A 13810-nucleotide genomic window follows, 5' to 3' on the forward strand; every position below is an offset into this window, starting at 1 on the left:
CCTTAAACACACCCACTCGGTTTCCGCCGTATTCTGACTCACGTTTGCTTTACGTGCTGTCGGAAAAATAGATATTTACGCTCCTCAGCTCATTTATCTACTTTTAGCTTTATCTGATCATAATTTTATGCATTTTAAAGTACTTTAGTCAAGTCAAGTTTATTTATATAGCAAATTTAAGCACAAAAGACATTGACAGTAAGTACCTCAAGATGAGGTAGGCTACAGTACAACTTTGGCTGCTCATTATGATCATTAATACAATCATTAACTTCTGAGATGTAAATTCAACTACTGGCTTCCAATGAAAGCATCAAAGGGAAATCTTTGCTTTTTTTACCCATCATTTACTTTGCCAACAACATCAGGCTGTGTGTATTTATAAAAATCTATATAGAGTTTGAGACTTTTAGTACCAGAGTTAATTACACTATGGGAAATATAAATTTACTCCACCTTGTAAAGATCACCTTAAACGTAAGGGTTGAAGCAATACTATGGTCCTTTTAGCAGTTGTGTTCAGAAGTTTAATACACTCATTATAGGAAAGAATGTCATGGTAATTGGGAATTTTAATTATTATTTTTAAAGTTCTTTTTCCAGGGTGCAATGGTTGTACAGCATACATCTTTAATGACTTTGAAAGACAAGAATTGGCTGCACACATTGGAATTTATTTTTGATTTTCTCTAATCCACACAGGGTCAAACGTATTGCACCATTCTCTTCCGCTTATCCTTTTTTTCAGGGTCGGGGGGGCTGGAGATATATACATTATATCTCTTAATAAGTGATGCTTCAATGTCTTTTAACTTGACAAGGCCAAGGCCTGTTAACTTCTCATTAGTGATCATGACTGACTACAACTGGCAGTTTCTCATTGCCAGCATAACAAGGATTTGTTTGACAGCACTGATTAGATTGACTGATACTCAGAACAATGAGAAAGTCCAAGGAACTCAGTGAAGATCTGAGAAGAAGGATTGTAGATTTACACAAGTTGCAAAGGTCTCTTGGGGGTCATTTCTAAACAACTGCAGATTCTAAGATCATCAGTTCAAACAACTGTACCCAGGGGCATAGGAATGAGTTTCCTATTGGGGGGGGACACATATCGGAAACCTGACAGATCTATAAATACTCTGAGAAACGCATTTAAAAAATGCTATTTGATCTTTTACTTTCTTATTTTTCAAATGTTTCTTGGAAAAATAGTGTTGTGTACACTTATATGATTGCATGTATAATTTACATATGTATATGTTTTATAATCGTAGGACGTGGGCAAACTGGCTTGATCACAGATAAATGTTACCAGTGCATAGATAAATGTTACCAGTGCACAGATAAATGTTACCATTGCACAGATAATTGTTACCAATGCACAGATAAATGTTACCAATGCACAGATAAATGATACCAATGCACAGATAAATGTTACCAGTGCACAGATAAATGTTACCAGTGCACAGATAATTGTTACCAGTGCACAGATAAATGTTACTAATGCACAGATAAATGTTACCAGTGCACAGATAAATGTTACCAATGGACAGATAAATGTTACTAATGCACAGACAAATGTTACCAGTCCACAGTGCACAGATAAATGTTAACAATGCACAGATAAATGTTACCAGTGCACAGATAAATGTTAACAATGCACAGATAAATGTTACCAGTGCACAGATAAATGATACCAATTCACAGATAAATGTTACCAGTGCACAGATAAATGTTAACAATGCACAGATAAATGTTACCATTGCACAGATAAATGATACCAATTCACAGATAAATGTTACCAGTGCACAGATAAATGTTAACAATGCACAGATAAATGTTACCAGTGCACAGATAAATGTTACCAGTGCACAGATAAATGATACCAATGCACAGATAAATGTTACCATTGCACAGTGCACAGATAAATATTAACAATGCACAGATAAATGTTACCAGTGCACAGAGAAATGTTACCAATACACAGATAAATCGTCACCAATACACAGATAAATCGTCCCCTTAGAATTATAAGGTTCAGACATTTTTGACGAAACTGAGTTATTGTCATATACTTATTTTGCTGACCACTTATGAACAATATGATACATAATAATATACACATATAGGGTGTGTTTCATAATCATGTGTCAACAAGACTTATTCCATGTGTAATTTTTGCTATACAGAGTGCAAAACTTTAAAGCTCAATATCTCAAAACTGCTCAGAACGTAGATAGAACCTTATAATTCTAAGGGGACAAAATGTTACCAGTGCACAGATAATTGTTACCAGTGCACAGATAAATGTTACCAGTGCACAGATAAATGTTACCAGTGCACAGATAAATGTTACCAGTGCACAGATAATTGTTACCAGTGCACAGATAAATGTTACCAGTGCACAGATAATTGTTACCAGTGCACAGATAAATGTTACCAGTGCACAGATAATTGTTACCAGTGCACAGATAAATGTTACCAATGCACAGATAAATGTTACCAGTGCACAGATAAATGTTACCAGTGCACAGATAATTGTTACCAATGCACAGATAAATGTTACCAATGCACAGATAAATGATACCAATGCACAGATAAATGTTACCAGTGCACAGATAATTGTTACCAGTGCACAGATAATTGTTACCAATGCACAGATAATTGTTACCAGTGCATAGACAAATGTTACCAGTGCACTAGCATAAAGTTTCATTACAAATGTATGTGAGCTTGGGGGCCCCCTGGTGGTGGTAGCCGCATATGTCACCTATGCCTCAGTCCGGCTCTGTTCATGGCAACGATCCCGAAAGACTGTTTTACCTCATTCAAGAGTTTCTGACTCCTGCCGCTGTCTCCCACCTCCCAAACACTCAGAGCCGTTCAGAGAAAGGGGGGGAGCGCATGTTGTGTCTTCAAAATAAAAGCACGTGAGTTAAAGATTTCAAAATCAAGTATTTTTCTCCTCTGCTGTGTAATTTTTGGTTGGGACAAATGCGCCTGTCTCCAATATTTGGGGGGACACATCCCCTCCATCCCCCCCGGTTCCTACGCCTATGACTGTACCTAAGTTCAAGTTATTTGGATGTGTCACCACTTTGCCAAGGTCTGGAAAAAGACCCAAACTGTCAATCATAATTGAGAGAAAATTAGTTAGGATGTTCAGGAACAACTGAGGAAAGCTGAAATTTGCAGCTATACACATGGACAAGCCAAATGCCTTCTGGAGAGAAGTTTTATGGTCAGGTGAGACAAAGAGCTATTTGGCCTCATTGACAAGAGGTATGTTTGGAGTAGTAAAGGTGAGACTTTCAAACCGAAGAACCCTGTACCAGCTGTCAAACATGGTGGTGGTATCATCATGCTCTAGGGCTGTTTTGCTGCCAGTGGTATTGGTACATTGCAAAAAGTGGATAGAATAATGAAGAATGAGGACTACCTCCAAATTTTTCAACTTCACCTCAAACAGCTAGACAGTTGAAACTTGGACCCAGTTGGGTGTTTTAACAGGACGGTGATCCCAAACACATATCAAAGCTGGTTTTGGAATGGCTAACATTAAGTTTCTATTGAAAATGTGTGGACTATGCTTAAAAGTTGGATCCATACCAGGAAACCAGCTAATTTAAATGAACACTCCCATTAACTCTGCCAAGAAGAGTGTCAAATATCCAGCAAGAATTATGTCAGAAGCTTGTTGATCGATACCAAAAGTATCTGGTTAATTGCTAAGAGACATTTAACCAATTATTAGTGAGGGTGTATGTGTATATTTTAGCCTGTATGTATACCTCTGACCCTGTGTGGATTAGAGAAAATCCAAAATAAAATTCAAACTTGTGTACCCAATTCTTGTTTTTAAAAACGATTAAAGATGTATGCTGTACAATCATTCCTATCTGGAAAAAGTTCAAAGAAATCATTAGAAGCCCGAAATTATCATGACATTCATGCCCATGATGAGTTTATGTAAACTGACAACTGTTTACGGAGGGGGAGGTCTCGCAAGAACGAGCCTACAAACTGTACCTGAAGTGGGCATAGCAGCCTCACGACAGTTTGGGCAGCGGCATTGTTGTTCTCTGCTCACGGCTATTGGGTTGTCTGCAGTAAAAAAAAACAAAAGAACAAAAAACAACCACCACCTTCTTTCTGTGGAAAGAATGCTAGCTTATGTGCTCGCCTGATGTTTTTCTGGTTGTGAACGTTCAGGGATTTTTCTTTTCTTTTTTAAATTCGGGGACGCTGCTAGCATACAGCTAGCTACATTATAGCACTCGCGAAAATGAATTCCAGCACGCACGTTATCCAGGTGACAAATGTTTCACCGAGCACGACGTCCGAACAGATGAGGACTCTGTTCGGATTCCTCGGAACCATAGAGGAGCTCAAACTGTTCCCGCCCGAGTGAGTATTGTGAACTATGAACTGGTAAAATGTCCTCTCCTCCAAAGTCTCTCGCGGTTAACGCTGAGGCCTACATCTGCGAGCAGGCCTCGCTGCACGGCGGTGCTAATGCTAACGTCCCGCGTCTTTAGTGAACGCGGCTCTGGTAGCTTCACTCGGTTTTACCGCACTAGACACATATTTAACAATGCTTCAATCGCTCATCCTTTATATAAGATATAACATGTGTATTTTGTTCCGTAACAGTTGATTAATCATTCGGGAAAAAAAAATGTGATCGTTTGTGTAACGCAGTTATCTAACACACACATGGCAGCTAAACATCCTGTTTGTCGATTCATCCGTAATCTACCTGTTGATTCAACATTACAAAAGAAATGCCTTGTCAAAAAAATTAAGTAATTAAACTTTTACACATGAGAAATTATTACAAATGGTTTAATTCAGTCATTTGGTAGCCTGTGGGATTTAAAGTGGGACTTTTGTACAGGTTTTCGTACAAAAGAAGCTGACAGTATCAGATTGTTCAAATGTCACATACTAAATCAGCAACAGAGTAAAGGAACATCAGGTTCTGACTTTTATTGAGCAGTGGAAATGTTGGTTGCGTGCCTGGATGAGCTAAATTGGAATATTTTCTTATGTGGGTGCCTTTATTTAGGTGGTAAGACACATAAATTAAATTTCACTAATTTCTCTTTCGTAAGCCTGATCCACAGTGGACGTTAATGAGCTGTAATTAACAATACACAGTGTTTTCTTACCTTAATTCTCTCTGTGTTGTTTTCTCTGTCCGTGACTACTGGACAGGTAGGAAATGTTAAGGAGGTGCTTTTCCGGATAGATGTAGTCACAGCAATGTAGTTACTGTCTTAAAGTTTACTCGCCACCAGTCTTAACTACTCCGGGGCTGGGGGTGGATTGATAGCATTAGTGATTTGAGTTTTATTCTCATACTGTGATGCTAAGTGTACAATAGGCTCAGAATAAGAAGGCTTTATTTCACCTCTGGGTGATGCTGTGTTGTGCTATGCCGAGGCTGCAGGGAATGAGAGTCACTCCTGTGCTTATATTATTAGCTTGCTTGTCCCTGTGGACGCAGACAGAGTTTGAAGAAGGCATTGTTGTCTCTCTTTGTTTGTATTCTTTGCACAACATATCTGTATTTTCTTCCAGTGACTCTCCCTTGCCTGTGACTTCACGTGTCTGTTTTGTAAAATTCCTTGAGGCTGAGTCCGTGGGAGTTTCTCAGCACCTGACGAACACAGTCTTCGTGGACAGAGCCTTGATCGTGGTCCCTTTTGCTGAAGGTGGGTGTCTGTTTTATTCCATTGGCTGTGGTCGTCTCTGAACATACATCACAATGTGTAGGTGTATTTGATAGACTTGCAAGCACTGTCTGAGACACTGAGTTTTTTTTCCCTCTACTGACCAAATTTAAAAAAAAAACACACACACACAAAAAAAGGCTAAGCTTTTTAGTGCTTGGCATTTCTAGGTATGTAAAAGGGAAATGTACATTTGTGTCTGTGTCTTACAATCTAGCTGTAAACTTCTCTCTCTGTTATTTGTGTTGTGGTTTTCATAGTGGACAAGTCATTTGCAGAGAGCCCCTTCCTTGCTGGCTGAAAGTGGTCCTCTGATGCCATCAGGAGATTAGAAAAAATAATGGCACCAGGCTCGCAAGCCCCTTCTCTCTCTTGTTCTGCAGTAAAATATTAACTTTTTTTTCCCCCTCTCTGTTCAAGGCATCTTTTCTTTAAAAAAATAACCTCACAACTCCTTAATCAAATTAGGGGATGGGGAAGAAAGGGTGCAGGGCAGTCTCATTTCCTCACATGTTCAAAGGATTTTAATATTTTCAGATAAAATGTGAGTCATTTAGTAGGCATGCGCCAATTAAGGGATACCCCGAGCAAGTGGAACATTGTCATGGCAATCCAAGCATATTTGAACCATTTCTGATCCTCTATTTATATTTTAACTGTTTGCAATCTGCTGACCAGATGTTAAAACTTGGCAGTACGGGGTAATCAGTATTGTCTGACGTACTTTGAAATGGCTTGCTGCCTCATCAGATTCACAGTGACATTCCTCTGTGCAGTCACAAAGCATTAAATGCACTGCATGTACACACAGGTGTTTTGGCTACTGGTTGATTTGACCATGTTTTTAGGATCAGGTTGGGTGGGGCTGTGATGGTTGGGTCAGCAGACTCCAGGAGTAAGTTGCCCCACTGCAGTAGTTGCAAGAAATAGGAATAGAGTTGGGGTGAGGTCACTCGTGCACAGTGCAATGAATCCACAGAGTCCTGAGAACAGGTCTGATCAGCTTAATAAGTGAAAATACCTGTGTGGGTATTTTGAGTCAGTCCCCTTCATACACACACAAACAAAAATGGCTGAATTGGACTGGCTTTTTTTTCTTTCTTTTTTTTAATTTAAATGTAAACGTGTTTGGCTGGGAATTTATCATGCAGTTACATTACAAGGAAAATATAAATACTGGATCAAGACTTGGTCTGTTATTAATATCTGATTGGGCACCCAAAAAAAAGTGTTCGGGACATCCCTACACCAGCACAAAGCATGCAAGATAGATGAACTAATCAGCTGTGCATGCTAGACTAGATTTTAAAGGTGTTTGCCATCATCTACTGAGTTTTGGCCAGCAGGTGTTGTGGAAGTTAATTTTAATTTGCCTTTTAATCATAATAAGCACAGGAAGTGCCCTTGGCATTTACTGGCTTAATTTCCCAAGGCCTTTTGTTGTTGTTGTTATTATTGTTGTTATGATTATTACACTGTGAATTTGTATTCCCCAACTTTCACTAACATACAAGAGATAAAAGTACTTTTAAGACTCTTGATGTTGCAGTAGAAATGCATTTATATTAAATTTTTTTATTGACCCTTTCCAAACATGACTCTGAACGAGTTGAGTGAATCTCACGTTTAACAGTGGTGTTTCTTTTGTTGTTGTGTTTTACAGTTCTTTTTCCTGGTTCAGCCAGCCCTATTTACCAGGCCCTGCTGAAAATGCCACCAACAGTTTTGTCTTCTGCAGCCTTATCCTGTTTCTCAAGTGTCCTTTCTGTTGTGTGTGTGTGTGTGTGTGTGTGGGTGTGGGCGCATGTCTCCTCTCTCTCTCTCCCCCTCTCTCTCTCTCTCTCCCCCCTTTAAAATGTAAAAAAAAAAAAAAAGAAGAAAAAATCATGTCAGATTAAAAATAGCCTGTTTTCAGATTGCACAGCTATGGATGGTCATCTCTGATGAGATTTTTTTTTTTTTTTTTTCTGTGATTTCTTTTTTTTTTTTTTTTTTTTTACCGTTTGGTTCTCTTCAGCTTTGGGAATATTTTTCATGATTTTTATCACTACCTTTGCTGGCAATAGCCTGTAACTGTACAGTGCAGATTATTGTATAGTTTTTTTTTGTTGTTGTTGTTTTTTGTGTGTTGGCTAAAACCTAGCAGTACTGTATCTGATTATCAGTACTTTACCTGGTTACTAAGTGTTTTTTGTGGTGGGGTTGTACAAAATGACCACCAGCAAAAGACCAGAAAAGGTAAAATGACTAAGCCTTTTCTGTTTTTGTATTGGTAATGGTAAGTGATGTTAATATGTACCCTTGTCTCTACACCCAAATCATGAACTTTGTTTTCTGTATCTCAATGTTTTTGTGTGCTTTATAGCGAAGCAGCCGGCGCGAGTCGCTTGTTCATAAAACATCTAATGAAAGTTGAGAGCACATCCCACGGGACAACTGGCTGTGCTTGCTTACGTTTGGTTCATGACTTAAAAAACAAGTACAGGTGATAAAATCTTGGCAGTGTTGACCACAGTGTGTATTGTGACTTTGAAACTCATAGCTGCTAATCCTACAATCATACTTTGACAACAAAACAAAAACAAAGTCAGGGATCAAGATTTACAGACAAGACAAAAAGTGGATTTTTGTTTTTCATTTCTTTACTACAGAGTAGTTAGACTGAGGTGGCTTGTCTGCAAGTCTTGTCTGAGTGTTGTCGATGTCGTCTTGGAACGTGAACTGAAATATTCTTGGTTTTTCCTCTAGGAGTCATTCCCGATGAATCGAAAGCTATGTCGCTGCTGGCTCCAGCCAATGCTGTGGCAGGAATGATGCCTGGGGGAGGCCTTCTTCCAACACCCAATCCTCTGGCATCTGTGAGTTTTTACATTTTCATGTAAATATATCATAAAATATTAATGTATTTTGGCCTTCTCTTTCCCATTTCTAAGTATTATTAAATCTTGATGATTTTCCGAAGCTACCTCTACCTTCTATGCAGCCGTCACTCTGAGCAAAGTTTTTATGGTCAAGTAAACACTATGTCATTGTGGTCCATCCTCTGGTGTAGCTGTAGAGGCCAACTATGAAAACACCACGCTGTCAATTGTATTATTGCTACATAAAAATCAGAATCTGACTGAAATTGGCATAAATCTCCCTCATTGCAGTAAAAGAAGACATGCCTGGCTTTTTTCTCCTTTATTGAGGGAATTTGGTAACAAACGCAATAATTCATTTAAACAGAACAAGCTGCTGATGGTTTAGAGTTAGTAATGCCTCCATTTTAACAGATTAAGTTATTAAACCACAAAATTTGAATGTGGCATGCTGAACACAGTTTTCTGTGATCTGTCACACAGCCTGAGGCGCAGTTACAATCACCGTCTTCTTTCTAAAGCACAAATCACTGGAAATGAGAGAGAGTACATCTAAAAGCATCCTATAAAAGCCCCCCACCCCCTAATTAATATATATATATATATATATATATATATATATATATATATATATATATATATATATATATATATATATATATATATATATATATATATATATATATATATATAAAAAATATGGTATGCTGCGCTTTTAGCTCTGAATATCTATGTTCAACATTTCAGATGGGAGGGACGCCATTTGGAGGTCTTGGAGCTCCCAGCATTGAGCAAATGGCTGCTATGGGAATGCCTGGACCTAATATGAACCCTCAGGTAAGGATCACTTACCTTCATAGCAGAATTATGTTGAAGCAGAAAAATTCTTTCTGAAAATAATAGCAATATTTTTGCCTTCCTTGTTTTCCAGGCTCTTTCTGCAGATTTCCTGAAGCTCATGCAATCCATGGACCCAAAGTAAGAGAACTACACACTCAAACAGGGTGTGCAGTCCAGTCAGCATACATATTTATTTGAGTTTAAATAATTGATGTCACTTGCAGATTGAATCTTGCGGCCGGATTGAACTTGAATCCAGGGCTGAAGGCTGACGCATCAAATAAAGAGATTGAAGAGGCCATGAAGAGAGTCCGCGAGGCCCAGTCTCTCATTTCTGCAGCTATTGAACCAGGAAGTGAGTATTTGTTCAGCATGCTCTTCACCTAAAACTCACTGGTTCAGTCCTCAAGACTGTAGGGACCAGGCCTGCTTGTTTCATAGAGCAGTTTGTGTATTTTCAGAAATGAAATTCCAATTAAATTTACCTGTGTACTGATGTTCAGTGAGCTTTGAAATTTTTTATTTTATTTTTTAAAATATTTTATTTTTTATTTTTTTATCATGTGAGCAGTAAGTTACTACTGCCTCATAATTGTGTCTTTATTGTTGCAGGTAAGAAAGATGACAAGCGCAAACATTCCCGCTCCCGCTCCCGTTCCCGACGTAGGCGATCCAGATCTCGTTCAAGACACAGGTACTGTAGAGGCGAATCTATGACTGTGTTGGATAAAGCAAAATTAACAGTTCTGGTTTCATGATTAGTGTATTTGTAGTAATTGTTGTAAAATGTGCTGCTGCTTGTTTTGAACAGACGTTCGAAGAGCAGATCTCGGCGTAGGTCTCATTCGAGGAGCAGGCGGCGGTCCAAGAGCCCACGAAGGAGGAGGTCCTACTCCCGGGATAGAAACCGTCGCAGTAGATCTAGGTCAGCAACGCCACTGTTATCTCAAAGAGCAAAATGATTGTTCTGACCATATGTTGATCATTGCAAAAATGTTGGCAATATACGTCTCCAATGTTCTTATGTGTTCCTCACTGGCACTGTTAGGAGGCTGCTTTTCCCTGTTGCCTGTTGTTTGGTAATGTTTTGTTTGCTTTCATCTTGTACAGGGACAGGAGGAAGGAGGAAAAGTCCAAGAAAAGATCCAAGACTCCCCCAAAAAGCTACAGCAGTGCCCGGAGGTCTCGGAGCATTAGTCGGTGAGTAGTCTGGATACAGTGTGATGATGATGATGGAATGCAGGTGATAGGCACAGCCGTAGACTCTGAAAAGGTGGATAAAGTCAGCGTGACAACACGGTTTGTGATGTAAAAATGTAGCTGCTGCTACATTTTTAAAAATTAACTTTATTTTTAATGAAACCAAATGTGTTTGCTCCTCTTGTGTGTCTCAGGAGGCACAGGCGAAGTCGTAGTGCTTCTCGGTCCCCTAAGAGAAGGGTCTCCAGGTCTCCGTCTCCCAGACGGTGAGTTTTCCCCATTTAATGTACAGTTAAATATAGTTTATTTTGAGTGCTAAGGCTAAAAATGTTTTTATTATCTTTACAGCCACAAGAAGGAAAAAAAGAAGGACAAGGACCGCGAGAAGGAACGGGATAGAGACAGGCGAGAGGACAGGGACCGGAGCAGAGACGAACGAGAACGCTCCACCAGTAAGAAGAAAAAAAGCAAAGATAAAGAACGAGATCGGGACCGCAAGTCCGACAGTGAGAAAGGAGATGTTAAGGTACACCCAGAGCAGGGAATTTCTTACCGACAGTTGGCTAGATGCATTACTCAATACCATCTTGAGCATGTAGAAATTTTAATTAACATGATTAAATGTGACACAGGTGACCCGGGACTATGACGAGGAGGAGCAAGGTTATGATAGTGAAAAAGGAGAGGAGGAGGAGGATGAGAGGAAGAGCGACTCTGACTCCGTCTCATCCCCCAAAAGCCAGGAGATGGAGAGGTCTGAGGGCCAAATCCCGAAAAAGTCCAAACTGAATGGAGACGATCACCATCAAGAAGATATGGAAATGAGCGACTAAGAACATCCGAACCAGATAGCATCATCTTTCCACTGTCCTTTTTATATTTTTAATATAGGCCACAATATGTCTGTGCCTGATCGCTCAAAGTTACAGATTTTGTCTTAACCGTAGAAACACTGCGAAGGAGGGGGGGGGTGAATTTTTGTAAAGTTATAAGAAACCAATTACTAAAATATGAAGAACATGAAACTTGGTTTTAAATTGTCATTGCTGTACTTTTTAAAGGTTTTGTTATTGTTGGGATTTCTGTTTGTCTTCCTGACAGTAGGATACAGTGTTTTCCTCTAAAACGCTGGATCTGTACATATTTTACTGGTTGGGATTTTGTCCTTATTTAGACTGTTAGTTGTTTTCCACCCACCATTTTCAAATGAACCGTTTTGCTTCAACTGTAACGCACCCAGCTGTGTTTCATCTCTGCTGACCTATTTACAACCCTTTATTATTGTACATTGTAGGTTGAAATGTGTTGTGGCAATGAAATATGTTGTCTGCAATAGATTTTCCAGAGGAAACAAATAAAATTGGGTTAAACTGTTTTGGGTTTTGTTATTTCAACAATAACATTTATTCAGTGGTTATTTCTCTTTAAATGTAAAATTGTTGGGTACCTGTGAACTGCTCACAAATATCCCTCAGCCAACTGCCTAAAAATGACCCGTTGTCCTTGTCTTTGGTGTCCACATTCATGGAGTTTTCACTGTGAAGGGCTCAAATGCATGAGGACTCTCGAGGGACAGCGGTATATTTCAGCCAGTGGTGTTGGGGATCTTGTCAAAATTGATTGGATTATGAACATAGACAAGTGTCATCAGATTTTGGTCCTCCATGCAATACCATCTGGGAAGTGTCCTATTGGCAGTGGCTTCAAACACACTTCCAGTGCAGTAAAAGCATACCTGGATATACAATAGAGCACTAATCAGTCATAGATTGGCTCCCCAGAACCCAAACCTCAACATTATTGAAGCAGTGTGGGATCATCCTGACACAATGAAACAAAATGCAAAGAGAGCTTTGAATGTCCTGGTGAACTATTCCTAAAGAAATTACAAGAAAGCTGCCTAAGAGAGTTCAGGCTGTGCTGAAGAATAAAGGTGATAATATTGACTTTAAGCGCATTCGAATAGTACAAACTCTTTTTGCTTTATATACTGTATTTCCATGTCTGCTTCTGATTTTCCTAACAAAAAAGAAATGAGAAATAAAGAAATGAAGGGTTCCACTGTAGTACTCTCAACCACTTTTACTTTGCAGTAGTTTGAACTGTTGTCAGAATTATTTGTAAATAAAGCCCCTCCCACCACAGGTACGAGTGCCTGTGCATCAAAACTAAAGGTTTCAGGCCAGATTCAAACTCCACTCTCTCATATGAGTTTGCTTCTTACACAACGTGCCCAATTATGTATCATTTCAGCTCAGGTGGCCTGAAAGCACTTGAATAACAGTCTTCTTAAAGGTCACTATGGATTTTCTATTCTACCCAGCCAAAAACTATCCTGCCTACCTCAGTTTCATTTTTAACAAAAAATCCCCCCAAAACAATCAATTGAATGTTGTGGCTGATCAGTGAATTTGCCTATTAGAAAACATGGAGTCCAAACTCTGTTAGATATGTGGCTTTTTATTTCAGTACATTTTATATGAAAATAGTGTCGCAGACTTATACAACAGTTTTTGCTGTACAATTGACATTTAGACATGGATGAATAATTTCCTACAGAAAACGTCAAATTCAAGCAGCTGAAGTCAGGAAGGAGCATCAAATAAATGTAAAGCATAATGTCAGTAAAGAGGCACACTTCCACTCGCTGCACCTGAACTATGGAATGTAATGTGAAAAGTCAAACTGCATCAGGTTATACTAAATATGCATATAATATGGTGTTTCAATAGGATGCTGAACAACTCTGAGCCACCAGTACAATAGCAACATCCTGCAGAAAGCTGTCTGTATCAACATTAAGAGCTCGTGAACCATAGCAGCACCTACGATAACTCCTTACACTGTAACCTTTCCTTCCTTCCTTTTTTTTAGCATCCACCTTTTGGCTTTTTACAGAGCGATTTTGAGCTTTTCAGACAGCTGAAAGGTTACTGGTTCCACGCATCTCTATTGTGGTTCACCCCCCCCCCCCCCCCCCCCAAAAAAAAAAACTAACAAAAGAATTAAGAGATTCATTTTTTTTTTCTTATGTTTTGTTAAAACAACATATGTACAAAAAAAAAAAGCAACTGTTGCCATTTACAAACCAACAGTCTCAAATTATGTCACATGATGCTACATGGAAAAAAAATACACAACTCTTCTTGTAGAAAATGTCAGAAAGCCATC

General features: G+C 39.0%; 1 protein-coding gene across 3 annotated transcripts; it reads left to right on the forward strand.

Annotated features, from left to right (window-relative positions):
• Positions 1-4050: 4050 nt before the first annotated feature.
• srsf11 (serine and arginine rich splicing factor 11) lies at positions 4051-12014 on the forward strand. 3 transcript variants are annotated; one of them, XM_030726832.1, is made up of 12 exons: positions 4051-4410; positions 5587-5720; positions 8487-8596; positions 9347-9436; positions 9531-9577; positions 9664-9794; positions 10052-10133; positions 10251-10364; positions 10550-10639; positions 10834-10905; positions 10988-11165; positions 11272-12014. In XM_030726832.1, the coding sequence occupies exons 1-12, from the start codon at positions 4289-4291 to the stop codon at positions 11470-11472; spliced, it is 1371 nt and encodes a 456-aa protein (XP_030582692.1). In that variant the 5' UTR covers positions 4051-4288; the 3' UTR covers positions 11473-12014. The 3 variants fall into 3 exon arrangements, with proteins under 3 accessions (XP_030582692.1, XP_030582695.1, XP_030582693.1); XM_030726835.1 differs by lacking the exon at positions 4051-4410 and adding an exon at positions 8104-8223 and having other exon boundaries at positions 5582-5720; XM_030726833.1 differs by lacking the exons at positions 4051-4410; positions 5587-5720 and adding an exon at positions 7723-8223.
• Positions 12015-13810: the final 1796 nt, after the last annotated feature.

Source organism: Archocentrus centrarchus, chromosome 4 (assembly GCF_007364275.1).
Source record: "Archocentrus centrarchus isolate MPI-CPG fArcCen1 chromosome 4, fArcCen1, whole genome shotgun sequence".
Lineage (NCBI taxonomy): Eukaryota > Metazoa > Chordata > Actinopteri > Cichliformes > Cichlidae > Archocentrus > Archocentrus centrarchus.